The 16,264-nt window shown below is 57.4% G+C and overlaps 3 protein-coding genes across 3 annotated transcripts; 2 read left to right on the forward strand and 1 right to left on the reverse strand.

The window, feature by feature from the left end:
• Nucleotides 1-230: 230 nt before the first annotated feature.
• Nucleotides 231-1,921, forward strand: DCS_07419 (uncharacterized protein; the record flags this gene model as incomplete). The annotated part of the gene is made up of 2 exons (XM_040804704.1): nucleotides 231-299; nucleotides 443-1,921. 2 exons carry the CDS (start codon nucleotides 231-233, stop codon nucleotides 1,919-1,921), a joined length of 1,548 nt encoding a protein of 515 aa, XP_040654808.1.
• Nucleotides 1,922-2,706: 785 nt separating this feature from the next.
• On the reverse strand, nucleotides 2,707-3,751 carry DCS_07420 (uncharacterized protein; the record flags this gene model as incomplete). Its single annotated transcript, XM_040804705.1, has 2 exons — nucleotides 2,707-3,655; nucleotides 3,738-3,751. 2 exons carry the CDS (start codon nucleotides 3,749-3,751, stop codon nucleotides 2,707-2,709), a joined length of 963 nt encoding a protein of 320 aa, XP_040654809.1.
• A 513-nt stretch (nucleotides 3,752-4,264) lies between these two features.
• Nucleotides 4,265-6,345, forward strand: DCS_07421 (tetratricopeptide-like protein; the record flags this gene model as incomplete). Its single annotated transcript, XM_040804706.1, has 2 exons — nucleotides 4,265-4,435; nucleotides 4,507-6,345. The coding sequence occupies 2 exons, from the start codon at nucleotides 4,265-4,267 to the stop codon at nucleotides 6,343-6,345; spliced, it is 2,010 nt and encodes a 669-aa protein (XP_040654810.1).
• Between the last annotated feature and the right edge of the window lie 9,919 nt (nucleotides 6,346-16,264).

Consider the following 16,264-nt stretch of genomic DNA (forward strand, 5'->3'; position numbering starts at 1 on the left):
TTGGCTCGCCGCATCGCCGAGTTGGCGCCTCACCCCCCCGGACCCCTTGTGCCACCGGCGACCGGCCTCGTACCGCCTCGTATTCGTATACTCTCCGAGTCCGCAGCCTCCGTGGTCATGCTGCACTGCGCGCCATAGCTACAGCGCGTCGCATTGCTGCAGTTGCTGCCATTTCCGCCCGTCGCTGTCACTTCCCCGACAGTCACCCGCCGCCGACGCATGTACCTGTGATGCCGCCTCGCCGGTCGCATACCAAGTCTCGCGCCGGATGTCGCAGGTGCAAGATCCGGAAGATCAAGGTGAGCGCTCGTGCGACCTCGTGCGATGGAGGAGGCGACCTCAACTCCTCCCCCCTCCCTCGACCGGCGATCGTACCCCTTTCTTGCCCGACGTCTCTCGAAATCGTTGGCCTGTCCGTGGCAATCTCTGATTCGACCTGCAGTGCGACGAGGTTCATCCGCGATGCGGACACTGCGTCAAGCATGGCGTGGCCTGTGACTTTGAGAGAGGCCGCTCTCTCGGTCATCTCGCCGCCGCGCCGTCCCTCGAAGCGGCCGATGACGACCAGCCTTCGCCGGCGCCCACGTCCACGCCGACGCCGACGCCGACGCCTACCTCGACGCCGACGCTCAGCGTCCCCAAAGCTGCCTCGCCGCGACAGTCTCCCAGCCTAATCCCCGCGACGCCCGTCATGCCGCACCTGCAGCCGCCGCCGCAGCCTCTGCCCCGGACGGAGACGGAGGTGCCGTCGCAACCGCCGCCGCAACCGCCCGTGGCCGCCGATGCCATCATCACCCCCGCGCCGCGCCAGGAAGATAGGCTCATGGAGTTTCGTCTGCTTCATCACTTCACCACGAGCACCGCCGAGACCCTCTCCACCCAGTCCACCGCTGCCGAGGATATCTGGAAACGCGTTGTGCCGCAGATGGCCTTCCGCGAGGGCAGGACGTACCTGCTCGACGCCATCCTCTCCGTCGCCGCCTTGCATCTGCGCACCCAGCACCCGGACGACAAGCCGCTCGTGCAAGCCTCCCACGTCTACGCCGCTTCCACCCTGACCGAGTATCGCATCTCGCTCGGCCGCGGCATCACGGCCGAAAACGCCGAATCACTCTTCCTCACCGCGTCCCTCATCGCCTTTCAGCTGACGGCGTCTCGGATATTCTTCAGCAAGGACGACTACGACGCGAGCAGCGTCGACGCCAGCCGGTACGCCTTGCCGATGCCCTGGTTTCACGCCTTCCAGGGCGTCAAGACGATTGTCGCCACCTCGTGGCAGTGGATCCGACACAGCGACATCGTCCGCGCCGTCATCGATTCCCAGCCGAGCTTCCAGCTGGACCTGAACCCGCTGGCCGCCGACTCCTTCTTCGGCCACCTCCTCGAAGGCGTCGACGAGGAGCTCGCGGCCGAGAGTCGGGAGCAGGTCTTGGCCACGAGCCAAGGCTACTCTCACGCCGTCAGCGTCCTCAACTGGGCGCACAAGATGAGGTTTGCACCTGCCGCCCTCGCCTTTCCCGCCAGTGTCTCTCGCCGCTTCATCGACCTCGTCGAGGAGAGGCGACCTCGAGCCCTCGCCATACTCGCCTGCTTCTTCGCCCTGCTGAAGCGCATGGACAACGTGTGGTGGCTGGATGATGTGTCTCGCCGAGAAGTCATGGGACTTGTCAGCCTGTTCGAGAGGGGCTCGGGCTGGTGGAAGCACCTGGAGTGGCCGGTGCGGATAGCCCTGTGGGATGGCAACACCATACCGTCGGATGTCTGGGGTGCCGAGTGCAACGAGGAGCCGCAGGCGGACAACAGCTTGGTCGAGACGATGATGAACCACATCGACCTGCTGACGAAGCTGGCAAGCCAAGCCCAGACAAGCCCGATAGACGTGGACGGGGACTTTGGTCTTGTTGCGGCCCCTCTCGACTGAGAGACAAATCGACGAGAGACGTGGGGCTCGCCTTATTCTCGTGCGATTGGGCGGCCGTTGCGGGAGCCTTGTGTTCATTTTGGACACGCCTCCGTTGCCTTTCTTCTCACTTACGAGAAGAGGACACTGGGAGGGAATGCAGATGAAAGGCATGGCAACTAGCCGTCACGTCACGTACGCCCCAAACCTAACATTTGTAGCACTGGAAGCAGCGTGTTTTTTCTTTTGTTTCCGTCGGCGATGATTGGTATCGCGAGACGCATGCATGCGTTGATTGCTACTCTGATGATATGGAAAACCAGCGTCAGGAAATTAGAACAAGGGGCCCGCCGTCGTGGCCTGGTAGAAATGAATGAAAACTCAAAACTGCAGACAAACGCCGAGCATGATCCGGCAGCTCATGTGAAAGCTATGGAACGCGGCTTGCAACATGCATGACCAGGTCGGTCTCGTCCGTTGGGTATTCATTAATTTGGCGATGCTGATGGCTGGCTGGTGCGTTGCGAGACTTTACTGCCTTGGACGGCAGAGCCGACCAAGCCGAATTGGCTCCCACAGCAAGGAAGAAAGTTCGTTCGCTCACATGTTGGCAACGTATTCATAGTGAATGCGAGAATCTGGAGCACCTACACGGAGAGTGTACGCCATGTCGATCACGGGCGGAGCGCATGAAGGTGCCTGCAAAGGTGCCACCGGACACGGGAATCATGGCATTTTGTCTCCCAAAACTAGCTCTCCCTGGCGCCGCAACTCCGATCCCAAGAAAGTATGAGCCATGGATAATGTTACTGCTTCGTTCTCTTCGAAACGTCCGCCGCCTCCACCTCATCCGCGGGCTCCCCCGCCTCCTTTTCTGCCCTTGACCTCTTGAGTCCTTTCATCTTTCTCAGCTGCAGCTCGCTGAGATCCTGGCGACCGAGATGCACGCGGCCAATCTTGTCACCCATGGAATCGGTGGTAATGTTCTTTTTGGTCCTCTCCTCAAGCCCGCGGGGTTTGCGCATGGCCTCCTTGAGCATGGCCTCGTCCGGCTCCTGGACCCGTCCGACGCGAAAGTCCATGCGGGGACCAATCTCCTCGACCTCGATCCGAGGCAGCTTCTGACCGCTGCGCTTCGTCTGGATGACGTAGACGCGAAGGTGGATCGCCGGCTTCGCGTCGCCCTCGCCCGCCGTGTCCTCGGCCGTGATGGAGACCATGTACTGCAGGCCTTCGACGTCAATCTTGTCGGCGGGGTCGCCCTTGAAGAAGTCGATGAAGAAGCTCTTGGCCCGTGTGAACTCGTTCTCGACGGGGCTATCAAAGGCGGTACCGGCAAATAGCAGCATCGGCCGCAGGCCAATGACAAACTTCTTGTTCTTGAACTGGCACATGGTGCGGAAGCTCTCCTTGTCGAGGTGCAGCTCGAGCATGTCGAAGACCTTGTGGCCAAAGGTACGGATGAGGGTCAGGGCGTGGGGCCGCTTCTTCTGGCTGCTTCCAAAGACAAGCAAGCTGGCGTCGTTCTTCTCGGAGAAGAACTCGAGCGAGGAGGCGTCTTCGAACGGGTGGATCGCGTTCTTCTTGGTGAACTTCTTGGCAAGGGGTTGGCGCAAGGAGTAGAGGTCGTTGAGGGCGTCCTGCACCGTTTGAGAACACGTCGTTCCTCGGAGGAAGAGGCATGTCTTGGGATTCTCAATCGCCTTTGGCTCGCGCTTCTCGAGCGCCCGCTTTGAGCGGGCGTTGCGAGGATTTCTTCAAGGCAGTCGGTCAGCTCTCGGCCAGCGCGCACAGTGGGGAGGGCCGGAGAACCGTCGAGGAAAGGGGAAAGACTTACACCTGTCGAAGCATTATGTGCGTGCGTGCGAGTATGTACGCATCAGTTTGTGTGATACTCTCTACAATGGTCGATCAAGACAAGCGATCGAGCAGCTCGAAATACCTAGACTAAGACGTCTGGGAAGAAAAAATGATGCCGCTTATCGATAAGACGGACGCTCCGCACACCGGCGGCAGAGCGGGGAACGCATCGCTGTCACGTGCCCTGGAATCGCCTTGATCCGTTGGCTTCCCTTCGCTAGTCAAATTAGACCGAAGGTGGTTGAAGAATACCTCGGCACTTTCCCCACATATTACCACATACCACTATTATGAGCCCAAGGTGACGACGTCCTGACAAACCAAAATCCCACCACCTCAGGCCGCACATCGGCCACTCTCGAACTTTGCCTCTCCTCCCCCTCGACCTTTGCATTTCTATTCCTCCATCCGACTCTAGAACTGTGCACGAAAAGCCCGAAACGAAGCCTCTCCCTTGGCCGCCGACGTCCGGGTGACGGGACATTCACAACCCCTTCAGCCGTCATGTCGTTCATGGGGGGAGCGGAGTGCTCGACGGCTGGAAACCCGCTGAGCCAGTTTCAGAAGCATGTCCAAGATGACAAGACGCTGCAGCGGGACCGAATGGTTGGCAGGGGACCCGGCGGCCAACTCAACAGCTTCCGGAGCCAGGCAGCAAACGCCCCCCAGGATGAGGTGTGTTTCTGTCGCGCAGAGGCCGCGCTCAAGAACGTCCAAATTGCTGATTCCGCGTATGGCTACTATAGATGCTGAATGGTTTCCTCAACGGCGCCCCGAATCTACAGCAAGAATTCCCCATGCAAGCTGGCCCGGGCCCAGCGTTGAACCCAGGCCAACATGCGCCGATGCGTGCGAGCACGACGTCCCCATCCTGGACCCACGACATCAGCAGCCAGCCTGGCATGGAGTCGGCCTTCAAGCCCCCGGGTGCGGCTCACTTCAACGCGGATGAATTTGCACGATTCACCCAATTGAACGGCCAGGCGTCCTCATCCCGGTCCAGTCCGATGCAGAGCAACATGCCCAGCCAGATGTCGCAGCAAAGGCCGATGATGGGCGTCGGCATGATGAACATGGGCATGAACAGAGGCATGGGGATGGGGATGGGATATGGGTCCTCCATGTTCCAACCCATGTATCAGAATCAGCAGGCGATGCAGCAGATGCAGCCGATGCACGAGCAACAGCAGCAGTCCGAGGGCAAGGGCAAAGGCAAGCTCGTCGAGCTAGACGATAAAAAGTGGGAAGAACAGTTTGCCCAGCTCGAGCTGCAGGATCAGGAAGCGGCAGAGCTGCAGAAGGAGCAGGAAGAAGCGAATGCTGCGGAACGCGAGCTGGACGAGATGGACAAGGCGATGCAGTCGGAAACCAACGAGTTCGGTGACTTCGAATCCATTTGGAAAGGAATACAAGCTGAGACTGCTGCTGCCAGATCCATGGTAAACGAAGACCAACTCTTCGACGAGTTCAACAAGGAATGGGACCCGACGGCGATGCCCGAGTTCCAAGACTTCCAGGCAATGGGCGACTGGGGTCGATTCGGCGACCCCATCGTCGAGAGCTACCTGTTCGAAGAAGCCAACATCTTCCAAAACGAGAAGAACGCGTTCGATGAAGGCGTGAGAGTCATGAAGGAGGGTGGCAACCTGTCGCTCGCGGCCTTGGCATTCGAGGCCGCCGTGCAGCAGAACCCTAGGCACGTCGAGGCATGGGTGTACCTGGGACAGGCGCAGGCTCAGAACGAAAAGGAGACAGCGGCGATCCGGGCCATGGAGCAGGCGTTGAAGCTCGACCCCAACAACCTCGACGCCCTGATGGGCCTGGCGGTGTCGTACACGAACGAGGGATACGACAGCACGGCGTACAGGACGCTGGAGCGGTGGTTGTCAGCCAAGTACCCCAATGTCTTGGACCCCAAGGATCTGTCACCGGCCGCCGACCTGGGCTTCACGGACCGGCAACAGCTGCACCAGAAGGTGACGGACCACTTCATCAGGGCGGCGCAGCTGAGCCCCGATGGGGAACACATGGACCCCGACGTCCAGGTTGGCCTCGGCGTGCTGTTCTACGGCGCCGAGGAATACGACAAGGCGGTCGACTGCTTCCAGTCGGCGCTGCACTCGTCCGAGCAGGGCACATCCAACCAGCAGGAGCAGGTCCATCTGCTCTGGAACCGGCTCGGCGCGACGCTCGCTAACAGCGGCCGGTCAGAGGAGGCCATAGCCGCCTATGAGCAGGCGCTCTCCCTGGCGCCCAACTTTGTGCGAGCGCGCTACAACCTGGGCGTGAGCTGCATCAACATCAACTGCCAGCAGGAGGCGGCCTGCCACTTCCTCGCCGCGCTCGAGATGCACAAGTCGATCGAGAAGTCGGGTCGAACCAAGGCCTACGAGATTCTCGGCGACGGCGCTTCCGCCTCCGGCCAGGTCGACGAGGCGCTCGATCGCATGTCGGCCCAGAACCGGAGCAGCACGCTGTACGACACCCTACGCCGCGTCTTCACCCAGATGGGCCGCAGGGACCTCGCGGAGAAGACCGTTGCGGGCGTGGACCCGGACGTGTTCAGGCCCGAGTTTGACTTTTAGCAGGCTGCGAAACGGGCGCTGGGAGGGAGGTGACGCACGAGTGAGGCAGGCAGTCGCCTTGTACGAGTCATCGGGTAGGTGGCAGTGTGCATGTATGCATGGTTGGATGTTATGTACACGGAGCATCGGTCGACACAGGGAGCATGAGTATGGCAGCGGCATCTCGAGGGACGAGCGGGATGGACGCGCGGCCCGGAAGCGACACGAAAGCGCAGCGGCCAGAAGCTGCATAGGACACGGAAACATACACACACGCGTTCAAATAGAGTAGAAGGTTGCTACTGGTTCGTCACAAAGCCAGAGCGAGAGCGGCGTCAATAAATCGCATGCTAGTTTGGGTCAGCGGCGAGGCAAGCAGGTGTGTCCAAGGACAAAGCACGACGTGTCGCTTTCACGTCAAAGCTCCGTCCATCCAGTTTGATTGAATGAGGCGCATCTTCCTGGCAGGCGGCACGCACCTACGTACGAGCTCGTGCGGCCGTCTAATTTCTCTCCAGTCTGCACAAGCGAGAGCAGGCCTGCGCGGACATCCGAGGCGGTCAGTAGGCTCTGGCCAAGTCGACGTGCACGCCCATCTATCTCGCATCTCAACTCGACCGGCGTCTACAGCACACAGTACCACACCCACACGGCACTTGGAGATGTCATCACCATTACGGCATGATGCGGATGTAGAAGAAGAAAAAGCAACGACAACGTCATGCGTCGACCGTTTTGCCCTCGATCCAATCAACACACCAACCTACGTCAGCGACCTGCTACCACCAAGCCGTACATGCAAGTACATCTATCTGTACGCACGTAGGGCACACACCCTTCCAGATGATGAAATGCCCCTCTCCCACATGCTCGTACTCGTACTACGTCTCGTAGCATGCACAAGTGCTGGAGGACGAGCCGCTCCGTCGGCGGCCTCGCATGGCCTGCCACGTTCCCATGATTATCAAATACAAGAGACTCGTGACCGACCAACCGTGACGTTGGAAAGTAAGCCTCGCCAAGGCCGCGCACGTGCTTTTGATAGACGGGCCCTTTGACAACCCGATGCATGTAGGTGTCGGGAATTGCAGCTGGTCATGGTGGAAAGGGGAAGGGGGGGGGGGGTTGGGTGGTTGGGGCGTGGAAATAAGAGGGCAATGCGCAACAACACGAAGCTGAGTCAAATCCCGATAGTGATCACCGAGGACGTGTGCGTACCTGGCGAAATGAGGCGATGCATCCTTGCGTCCTAGGGTCTTCAGCGAATGACGGGATTCGACGGCAGCCGTGTCTCGAAATATACGCAGCTTCCCCATCCACCCGGCCCTCGGCCCCTGGGTTCGGGTCTTGGAGACGGCACCCCTGGCAGGCTGAAGCAACTGGGCAGCGACAGGTCTGGAAGCAGATGTGAGACCCCCCATAGTCCCAGGCAGCTGGTCGCGGCACTAACTGTCTGACCCCGATCTGCGTGTGTATTTGTACGGGTGACTGGCGCCACCGGTGGCCACGACGCCCATGTCGCCTCATGTCAGTTGCCCATGCCAGTTGCCAGCGTTGAAACGCATTAGCCATTGCCGGAGCCGACTGGCATCCCTAATCAACTGGCCACACTGGGTCTGTCAGGATGGACGGTGGGCTTGCTCTCCAAGGGCAACGGTACTCTTGCGTCCAACGCCAGGCATTTCGCCAGCACATACCGTGTTGTTTTGTCCGTTGGCCTGTTCCGAACCCTCAAGGGCTTGTGCAAGTTGGCGTTTTCGCAGGACGTCAACGTACAAGTAAGTAGTCTTGACCGCTTCCCAATTATTGCCATGCTTGGGAGCAGAGTGGAAACGCTGATCCGTCCTGTGAATACTGCACCTATGTGCGTACACGTACGCACCCGCATGAATTGGTTGGCGTCGGAATGTCTTTGAAATTACCGTTTTCGTACACCTCTTGAAACACCGATCGGATCGCTCCCTGGGACCCACAAACTTTTATTGAATGTCGTTTATTACTGTACGGAGGACTCCGTACGGAGCAAGTACATGCAAGAACGTCGGTACACGTACATGTATCGTATCCGTAAGGTGCCGTCGCTGGCTCCGCGACGAATGATAAGGGTTACTGATCCCCGGTTGTTGGGTGGTGGGTGGCAGTTGGTGACAAGCCGGGATCCACCCTTTTCGGCCGAATGCTCGTGTCTCGGTCGAGTTTGGGCTTAGACGTAATGCTGGTGTTGTTCATCCGACGTCCACCACAGAAGTTCACGCAGTGAAATGATTGCCCGGACGGACTCATTGTGGTTCCACCGACATATGCATTTGGCGAACAACATTGCGTCGGAGCTGCTTCGACCAAGCAAGACAGCACTAGACGAGGCAACGTGGTGGTCGTGACGGCGTCCTCGAGGTTCGATGTGACTGTTCTGCGTCGTGGCGGCTGAGCATCAGCTTCTCGCAGAACATGTCGCCCAATGTTTGCACCTTTCGTCATAGTGGCCCGATCTGGGCAACCGAGAGCGGATGGAACCCGATGGCTGATGCCTCTCCATTCCTGCGTGCATCGCTTGCTTGTTGCGATCGGGCACTTGCCTGCCAGCAGCGGGCGGCACGCATCGATCCACCTCGGCCGCTTGACAGGCATGGGTGGGCCTCGTCGGCGTGTGGGGGGGGGAGGCTGCCCGAGCAGGTATTGAAATTCGAGCAGGCCGGTTTCAACACCGTCGACCACGACACGAGGGAACTATTGCCCGCGGTTGAAGATTCTGCTTCGTACGAACTTGATACGCTTCGGCGTACGCTTTAGACAGACCGACCGCCAAAGTCCTCGGAGCAGCCATTGTGCCGATCTTGTCATCAGCATGCCACGGCAACAGCACGACCTAGTCATATTCCGAGAGATGAACCGACACGACTTTTTCGAGACAGCCATTTACTCATCTCGTTAAAGACAGGTCCAGGGCGGCATCGCCGCATGTGGCTGTGCAAGAGGGTGGTCCCCAGCTGCGTTCCCGCTCTCCGTCTTTGTGGAATCGATTTTGACCAGGGGGCCAGGCCGTTTCCCCTTTTGCTCGAGACCCTCGTGTGCTAGTATCCATCGAGGTAATGGCTGGGATCGATCGCCTCCATGATTTGCATGGTCCCCCTGAGGAGGGACCAGGGGACGGCTGATGCGTGACGGCGGGAGATCGGTTGAATTCGCTCCACGACCGAAACGCCAGCAGGGGGGCAGATGCCACCAGGCGAAGAGCGAAGAAAGGGTTGGGGTATCGCCGAAGGGATTGCGAGCATCCGTACTCCGCGCTCTGCACTGGTACGCGAACGAACTCGGTATTGCACATGCGAGTACGCCCACGACCAGTCAACTAATCGCACGCCAGAGCCGGTCGGTTGAGTTGCGGTGGCTGCTCAGCTGGGAGCAGAGCTGATTTGGCAATGAAATGGATGGATGGAGGCAGATGGCATCATCCATGGCAAGATGTCTGCGAGTACGTGCGGGTGTCAGGGGCCCATGGACAAGCGTCGCCGTCGTGCTTGTTGTATGTGACGGGGGATAATTAGTCTAAACGGAGCACGGCCAGCCAGATAGTTCCCAGAGGAGCCGACTCATGCAACACCAAGGGACACGGGCAGCATGCTAGTCGCTCGTGCCGGCAGCGAAAAGCAAATCCGAGACCGTACATGGTGCACTCTTTGTGACTGATTTTGATGGTGATGATGGATGGGCGATTGGTCGTCGAGCTTGCCAGACACGACTTTGTAATCGTGCCACGCCCCACCTATAGGTGTACGTGGTTCCTTTGTCCTGCGGCTTCGTTTGTACTTTTTGGGGGTAGAGGCGGAGGGAGACGAGGCAACTCGGACCGGGCAATGATGAAACGAAACGAAAGATCCGCCATGGGTGGTTTACGGCCAGATCATGCTGTCCTCTGTTGGTGCTGGCGAAGGAAACTTGAAAGCGACCACTGCTGCCTATCTACGGAGTGCCATCTGTCCACTGGTCAGAGTGGCCACGTATTCGGCTGACGGAGGCATGGCGACTGAAGCGCGAGAGACGGATGCAGCAGGCACGCAGCATTCACAAGCTGATGGGGAAGGAACGTTTGGTCCATGGGGGCACATGCGTGTGCACGTGTGCAAGTTGAAGGAGAAGGCACCGGACTGGAGTTGACTTGGGCCATCGGCCATACTTCACCATGGCCTCGCAATCGGTTGCCAAAGCCTCCCACGCAGCATTTGGCCAGCTAATTGCCACGGAGGTTTGCGACGGCTTGCACTGGCGTCGGAACCATGGCGGCCGCGGCCCACCCGATGATGTTGGGGAAGCCTTGCCTGACTCGACTTCGAGGCGCCATCGACGTCGTACATCCCGTGCATCCCATGTTATCCAGCGCGATGACGCCTGCTCGCGCCGTACTCGGTACCTCTGCATGGCATGTATCTGTCGCTGACCGCGGTGGCGCCAGGAACATGCACGCTTTCCAGCCTCGCACGCCCCCGAAGGGCCCAAGGGTCGGCACAAGGACAACGGATGCGAGACTTGGAGAACGAATGCCCAAGAGCACGTACGCTGCACGGCGTGTACAAGTAGCGCCCACCAGAGTGCACATGAACGCGGGAACGGATGACCTATGACGACGAGCCATGCTGCCACGGCTGCGGAGTCACCAGGAATCCCTGCGGAGGCGTCACGATGCCATGGGTAACGTTCACGTTTGGCGCCGGGACGTACACTCTCACAGCTGAGCACGAGCGTAGGGTATTACGAGCTACTCTACGGAGTACGGAGTACGGAGTACTCTACTTACATGTACAGTACTTACTTGCACAGTACAAGTACAAGGTCCAGGTTCAGGGCACTATCGACCACAGTACGGAGTACTATACGGAGTTTTATACGGAGTTTTATACGGAGTACTAATTATACGGCATACTGTACATGATGTATACTCCGTACCTGCTTGCAACTACTTGCTTGCACAGACAAGACACCAGATGCATGAACGTGTGCTCGTACTTGCACTGACAGATGTGCATGTTTGTACCCCTGTATGCATTTACATTCTCGTCGTAGCAGTTAGTAAAAGTCTGCACAGCACAAGTGCAAGCACTGTACGCATTGCTAATACCAGCTACGAAGTCTACAGGTGTACCGCAGGTGAACGGAATTACTCAAGTACTTGCAGTATAATACAGTACTGACGGACTTGTACGTGTACTGCACAGCAGGGGTGCAGATTGACATCGGAGTCTGCGTGTCAAAGTGAGCCCGGCAGGCAGGCGATGGAAACGCCAAGCATTCCCGCACGACCCAGGGCGAATCAGGGTCCAGATTGCAATGTCTTGCCCTGCTCCTCCTCGTCCATCGAGCCGGCCAATCCACTCGCGGCGCGCCGGCAGGCAAGCATTTGGACCCCCCCCCCCCCAGGACCGGATGAGATCGACGACGGGTCGTACAGGATCCTGCATCGCCCATTGTTCCGAATATTTTCGGACGCCGGACGGACGGCGGCGCATCGATTGTCGTCGTCTGCCTCGTCGGAACTTGCCACCTTGGGGCCTGGGCACCAGGGCCTGGCGGACCGACCCATCAGGCTCGCACACGGCTTGGCTTTGAGCAAGAAAACCAGGTAATGTACATGCGAGTACATGTACAAGCGCACGACGCATTCGAGTACCGAGCTTGAACGGGTGGTTTGTGCATGGGCAGGGTGGGAGGCGGCCGCATTTGCTCCGCCCCATTGGCTCGTCGGCCAGTCCCCGTTGCAGTCGGATCGAGGCGCGCGTTGGCGCGGCCGTCGATGGAGCTTGTTTCATGGGTGCCCAGGGACGAGGACGTGGCGGAGTCTGCCCTCACGTGGCGGCAGGCGATGGCTTTTCGACGCACGCGTGCTGATGCGAAAAAGTCGTGCGAGCCGGGCTGCTTGTGCTGGAGAAGGAGGTGTGATCAACCAGAACGAGGTGTCTGTCTGTGCTGTACATGTATTATTACCTGCAGTAATTACTTGGACACCAACGAGCTTGTACCGAGTACACAGCACTCACTGTACCTAGTTGTAGGCAAGTAAGTATTAATTGCGGAGTAATATGTGAAGTCCAACCATACATACAGTACGTGCCTTGCCGGCACCTACCAGCCACCTACCTGCAAGTACAAGTACTGTACAAGTCGCCGTGCATGTACTGTTGCAGTAAAGCACAACTTACAACTACCTACTAAGTATACATGCACTCAAGGATGCTAGTTCGTCGACATGTACTCCGTACTTTGGCGTAGATACCAAGTGCAAGTGTGCGGAGCAATCCAGGCGCACCGCACATCCACCTGCTCGTGCTTGCTGTGGGCATATTGGTCGTCATATGGCCGCGTCGGCACGAGGTCCCCTTAGGGTCGTTCGCCAAGCCACCGCGTCCATGCAGGATGGATGCAACCCTGTCTGACGCTGACTTGAGATGTCGCTGCAGGAGCAGGAAGCCCAGGGCGGGTTGCCCGTACATGTACTGTAAGTACGGAGTATGGAGTACGGAGTACATGGTAATTAATTACGGAGTACTTACTTACTTGCATGTAAGTACTTCCTATACGTGTGCGCTTGCAACTAAGTAAGTACATGTTGGCGTACAGATCAACCACCGTGAATATTGTGCAGATAGTACAGGCACAAAGCCTCGTTTGATTCGTGTGCTCATGCATAGGATCCGGATGACATACGGCGCACGTTCATGTGCGCACTTACATGTGCACGTGTGTGAGCACGGTGCATGCTAGTTGTCTGTCGCTTGTTGGTGGAGAGCTGCACGGCGTCGCGAAGACTGCCGTCGTACAAGCACTCCGTACGGAGTACTCCGTACAAGCATGCGGTACAAGTACAGTAAGTGTACATGTACATGTACTGTTGCTGTATTCCGTGTGCGAGTGCTCCGTACTTGTGCGACGATCAAGCTCACTGGCCTCGTGGCGCAAACACAAAGAAACATGGGTCTCGTGGGTATGGGGAACTGCGGGTCGCGGCAAGGTACGGCCTTGTTTCCTGCACATTGAGAACGTGCGGGAAAAGAGCAGGAAAACGAAGGGCATGCATGCAGTAGGTGGCACATGCACATGCACTACGACAAGTCAACACATGGGTGTAGCACGCACTGCATACTTACAACTACTCCGCGCTCCGTGCAGAACCTGTGCATGTACTCGACACAATGATCTGCTTACTTGTACTTGCTTGGCGAAATTGTGCTGATAGTACTCCGTACTGGACATGAGCTTTCCCATCCCGCCATCGTCATGCACAGTTATGCTCGGTGCGGAAGACAGGTGGAACCATCGCAGGGGGTTTGGTCAGGGCAGAGCAGAGGCGGTGGATGCGTCTACTTAAGTACTTGTGCAGAGTACAACCGCAGTAAAAGAACTCTCGTCTCTCGGCTCAGGGCAACGACAAGCACGTGGGAGCATGTGCCCACTGGCAAGTACTTTTGCTCCGTACTTGCATTTGGTACTCGTACAAGTAAGTAAGTACATCAACACCCAAGCATGTACACGCAATCAATCGTAAGATGAGCGAGCGAGAGATGTGAGATTTGACAAGCACCGAGATCGTCCGAGATCGTCCGAGGAGCCTTCTTGCTCGCATCGAGCACGGCACATGTGCGGAGCATGGCGAGCGCCCAAATGCAATGTACTGTATTAATACGGAGTACCCAAGTACACTTGGCCGTCCGTCAAGTTGTCAACCTTTGTACTTGCAGTATGGCATGCACAGCGGGTGGTTGCCCGCGTCTCACCGCACCGCTCGAGGAGAGCGGAAGCAACTCCTCACCAGTACGGAGAAGATGCTTTGGCAGCTTGACGTGCTGTACTTGCTGGCACGCCACTGCATGTGTGTGCGGAGTGCTGCACTACCAGCTTCTCCTACCAGCACTTGCGGGTTTGGACGGCTCGTCCTTGCCGGCCCGCAGTATTGACGGTGTTGGTAGGCCGAAGTTGGCGGCGGGGCGTGGCGCTTTGTTTGGCGAGGTGCCTCGCGAGCCTGGCTTGACGCCGGAGCGTGCATCAAATCTCCGTCCTGCTGCTCCGTACACCTGCTGTGGATGTACACACCCAAGTGCACGAACTTGGTGTGGGCTGTGCATGCACACTCCCTCCCAAGTTTGTTCGTGGTGCAGAAAAAGAAAGGGCAGAAGAAGAAAACATCATTCCTGAGGACGGACGTTGCTCACGCTGTGTGACGGGATAGTTAAGCGCTACAGGCCCAGGCCTCGTCGGTGGTTGCATCAGTGGTGTAATGAGGGCACCAGGCGCTAACCAAGGCGCCGACCAACAGGTATTAATTACAGTACGTTTCTGTATTAGCAGTGTACGGAGTGCTCCGCCCTTACTTGTACTGTACGTACTTACAAGTAATAGTTGTATACAGTACTTGCCTCCTACTGCACCGTAATTGGTTGCACGGCGGTGTCCCGCACTTATTACTTGCAACTACGGCACTTGCAAGTGTTATTTCATCATGCAATGACGTCCCGTCGACCAGCAATCAGCAGGTGCCCGTCGTCATGCCGGTGCCCGTTCTCGCACTTACCATGGATAGTGAGAGGCGAGAACCAGCACGACAAGTGCCAGCATGCATGCGCACAGTAGTCGCGCTCGGCGTGCCAATCATGAGGACATTTGTCTGAATTGCTGTCCTGATTCCCGCGCTTTTCTCTGCCGCCCATCCTGCGGGCCTGTCGTGCTGTTTCACCATGCCCGCCCCCCCTGAGAGGAGCCGGCACAAGCTCGTGTGGGTACGGCGCCCGAGCACCCGTTCTTGCATGTACATGTACTTGTATGCACAGCACGGTTCGATGATTACCATTACTTGTAGGTGTACACCTTCATGCAGGTACTCCTCCTCCGTATTGTACATGCAAGTACTTGGACTGTGCCGAGTACGGAGTGTTGCTTTCTTTCTTTCGACCGCACGTACATGACACTTGTTGTCGCACTTTGTTCGGCGCAAATGTACTTACTGTAGGTGTACTTGTGCAGATTGGTGTCGCCATGCAGTTGCTCCATGTACTTGCACACGGGCTATTACTGCTGCGTGCGATTGTGCCCACCTCTGCCGAGAAATGGGCGGCTAGTCATTTTTGGGAGACCCGCAGGACGCCACGGCGTGTCTCCTGCAAAAGTCCGATGGGACTTGCCGTCCTGCTGCTTACGGAGAAACGTGTTGTCCTGGAGAGTGCTCCTCTGCACGTTGTCGGCCATGCAGAGTTCATGCGGGTGCAGGCATCATGGCTGCGGCACAAGGTAGGGCGTACTTGATAATGGTGCATGCAGTGAAGGGACGCCTACCTCCTAGGCCACTACTCCAGAGCATCCGAGTGCCTGTGCCGACTAGGTACTCATGTACACTGCACGTGGGCTCCAGTACGCACGCCTAGCTAGCCTGTATGTGTACAGTAGTTGCAAGTACGGTAAGTAAGGCGTGCTGTACAGGTATTATTAATTAATAATTACTGGTAACATGTCCAAGTACAGAGTATGGCATTGGTTGTACAGTAAGTACAGTACGTGCAAGAACTTAATACCAAGTACGGAGAACGTACGGAGTACATGTGCCCAGTAGTTGTGCAAGTACTTACGCCTGCTTATACAAAATTTCCAGTAGATTTTTGCTTTGTGCATTCGTGTGCTCTTGTCTCTTGTGCTCCTGACCTTTGACCCCTCTCCTTCAACCGCAAATAGCATCCACAACGGAGTGCTCCGTGCTTGCATGTACAGTAATAGTTGTACTTGCATGCTCGTAAGTAAGTGTACGAGCAAGTACTCCGTACTGTACATGTATGCTTATGGTAAGTACTCAAGTACACCTACCACTAACACAAGTGCTGCACGTAAAGTAAGTACTTACTTGCACGGCGCATGCACACAGTCCTGAGCACGAGTGTCCCATACTCTGCAAGTGCAGCAACATCTG

The sequence above is a fragment of the Drechmeria coniospora genome, chromosome 03 (assembly GCF_001625195.1).
Source record: "Drechmeria coniospora strain ARSEF 6962 chromosome 03, whole genome shotgun sequence".
Classification (NCBI taxonomy): domain Eukaryota; kingdom Fungi; phylum Ascomycota; class Sordariomycetes; order Hypocreales; family Ophiocordycipitaceae; genus Drechmeria; species Drechmeria coniospora.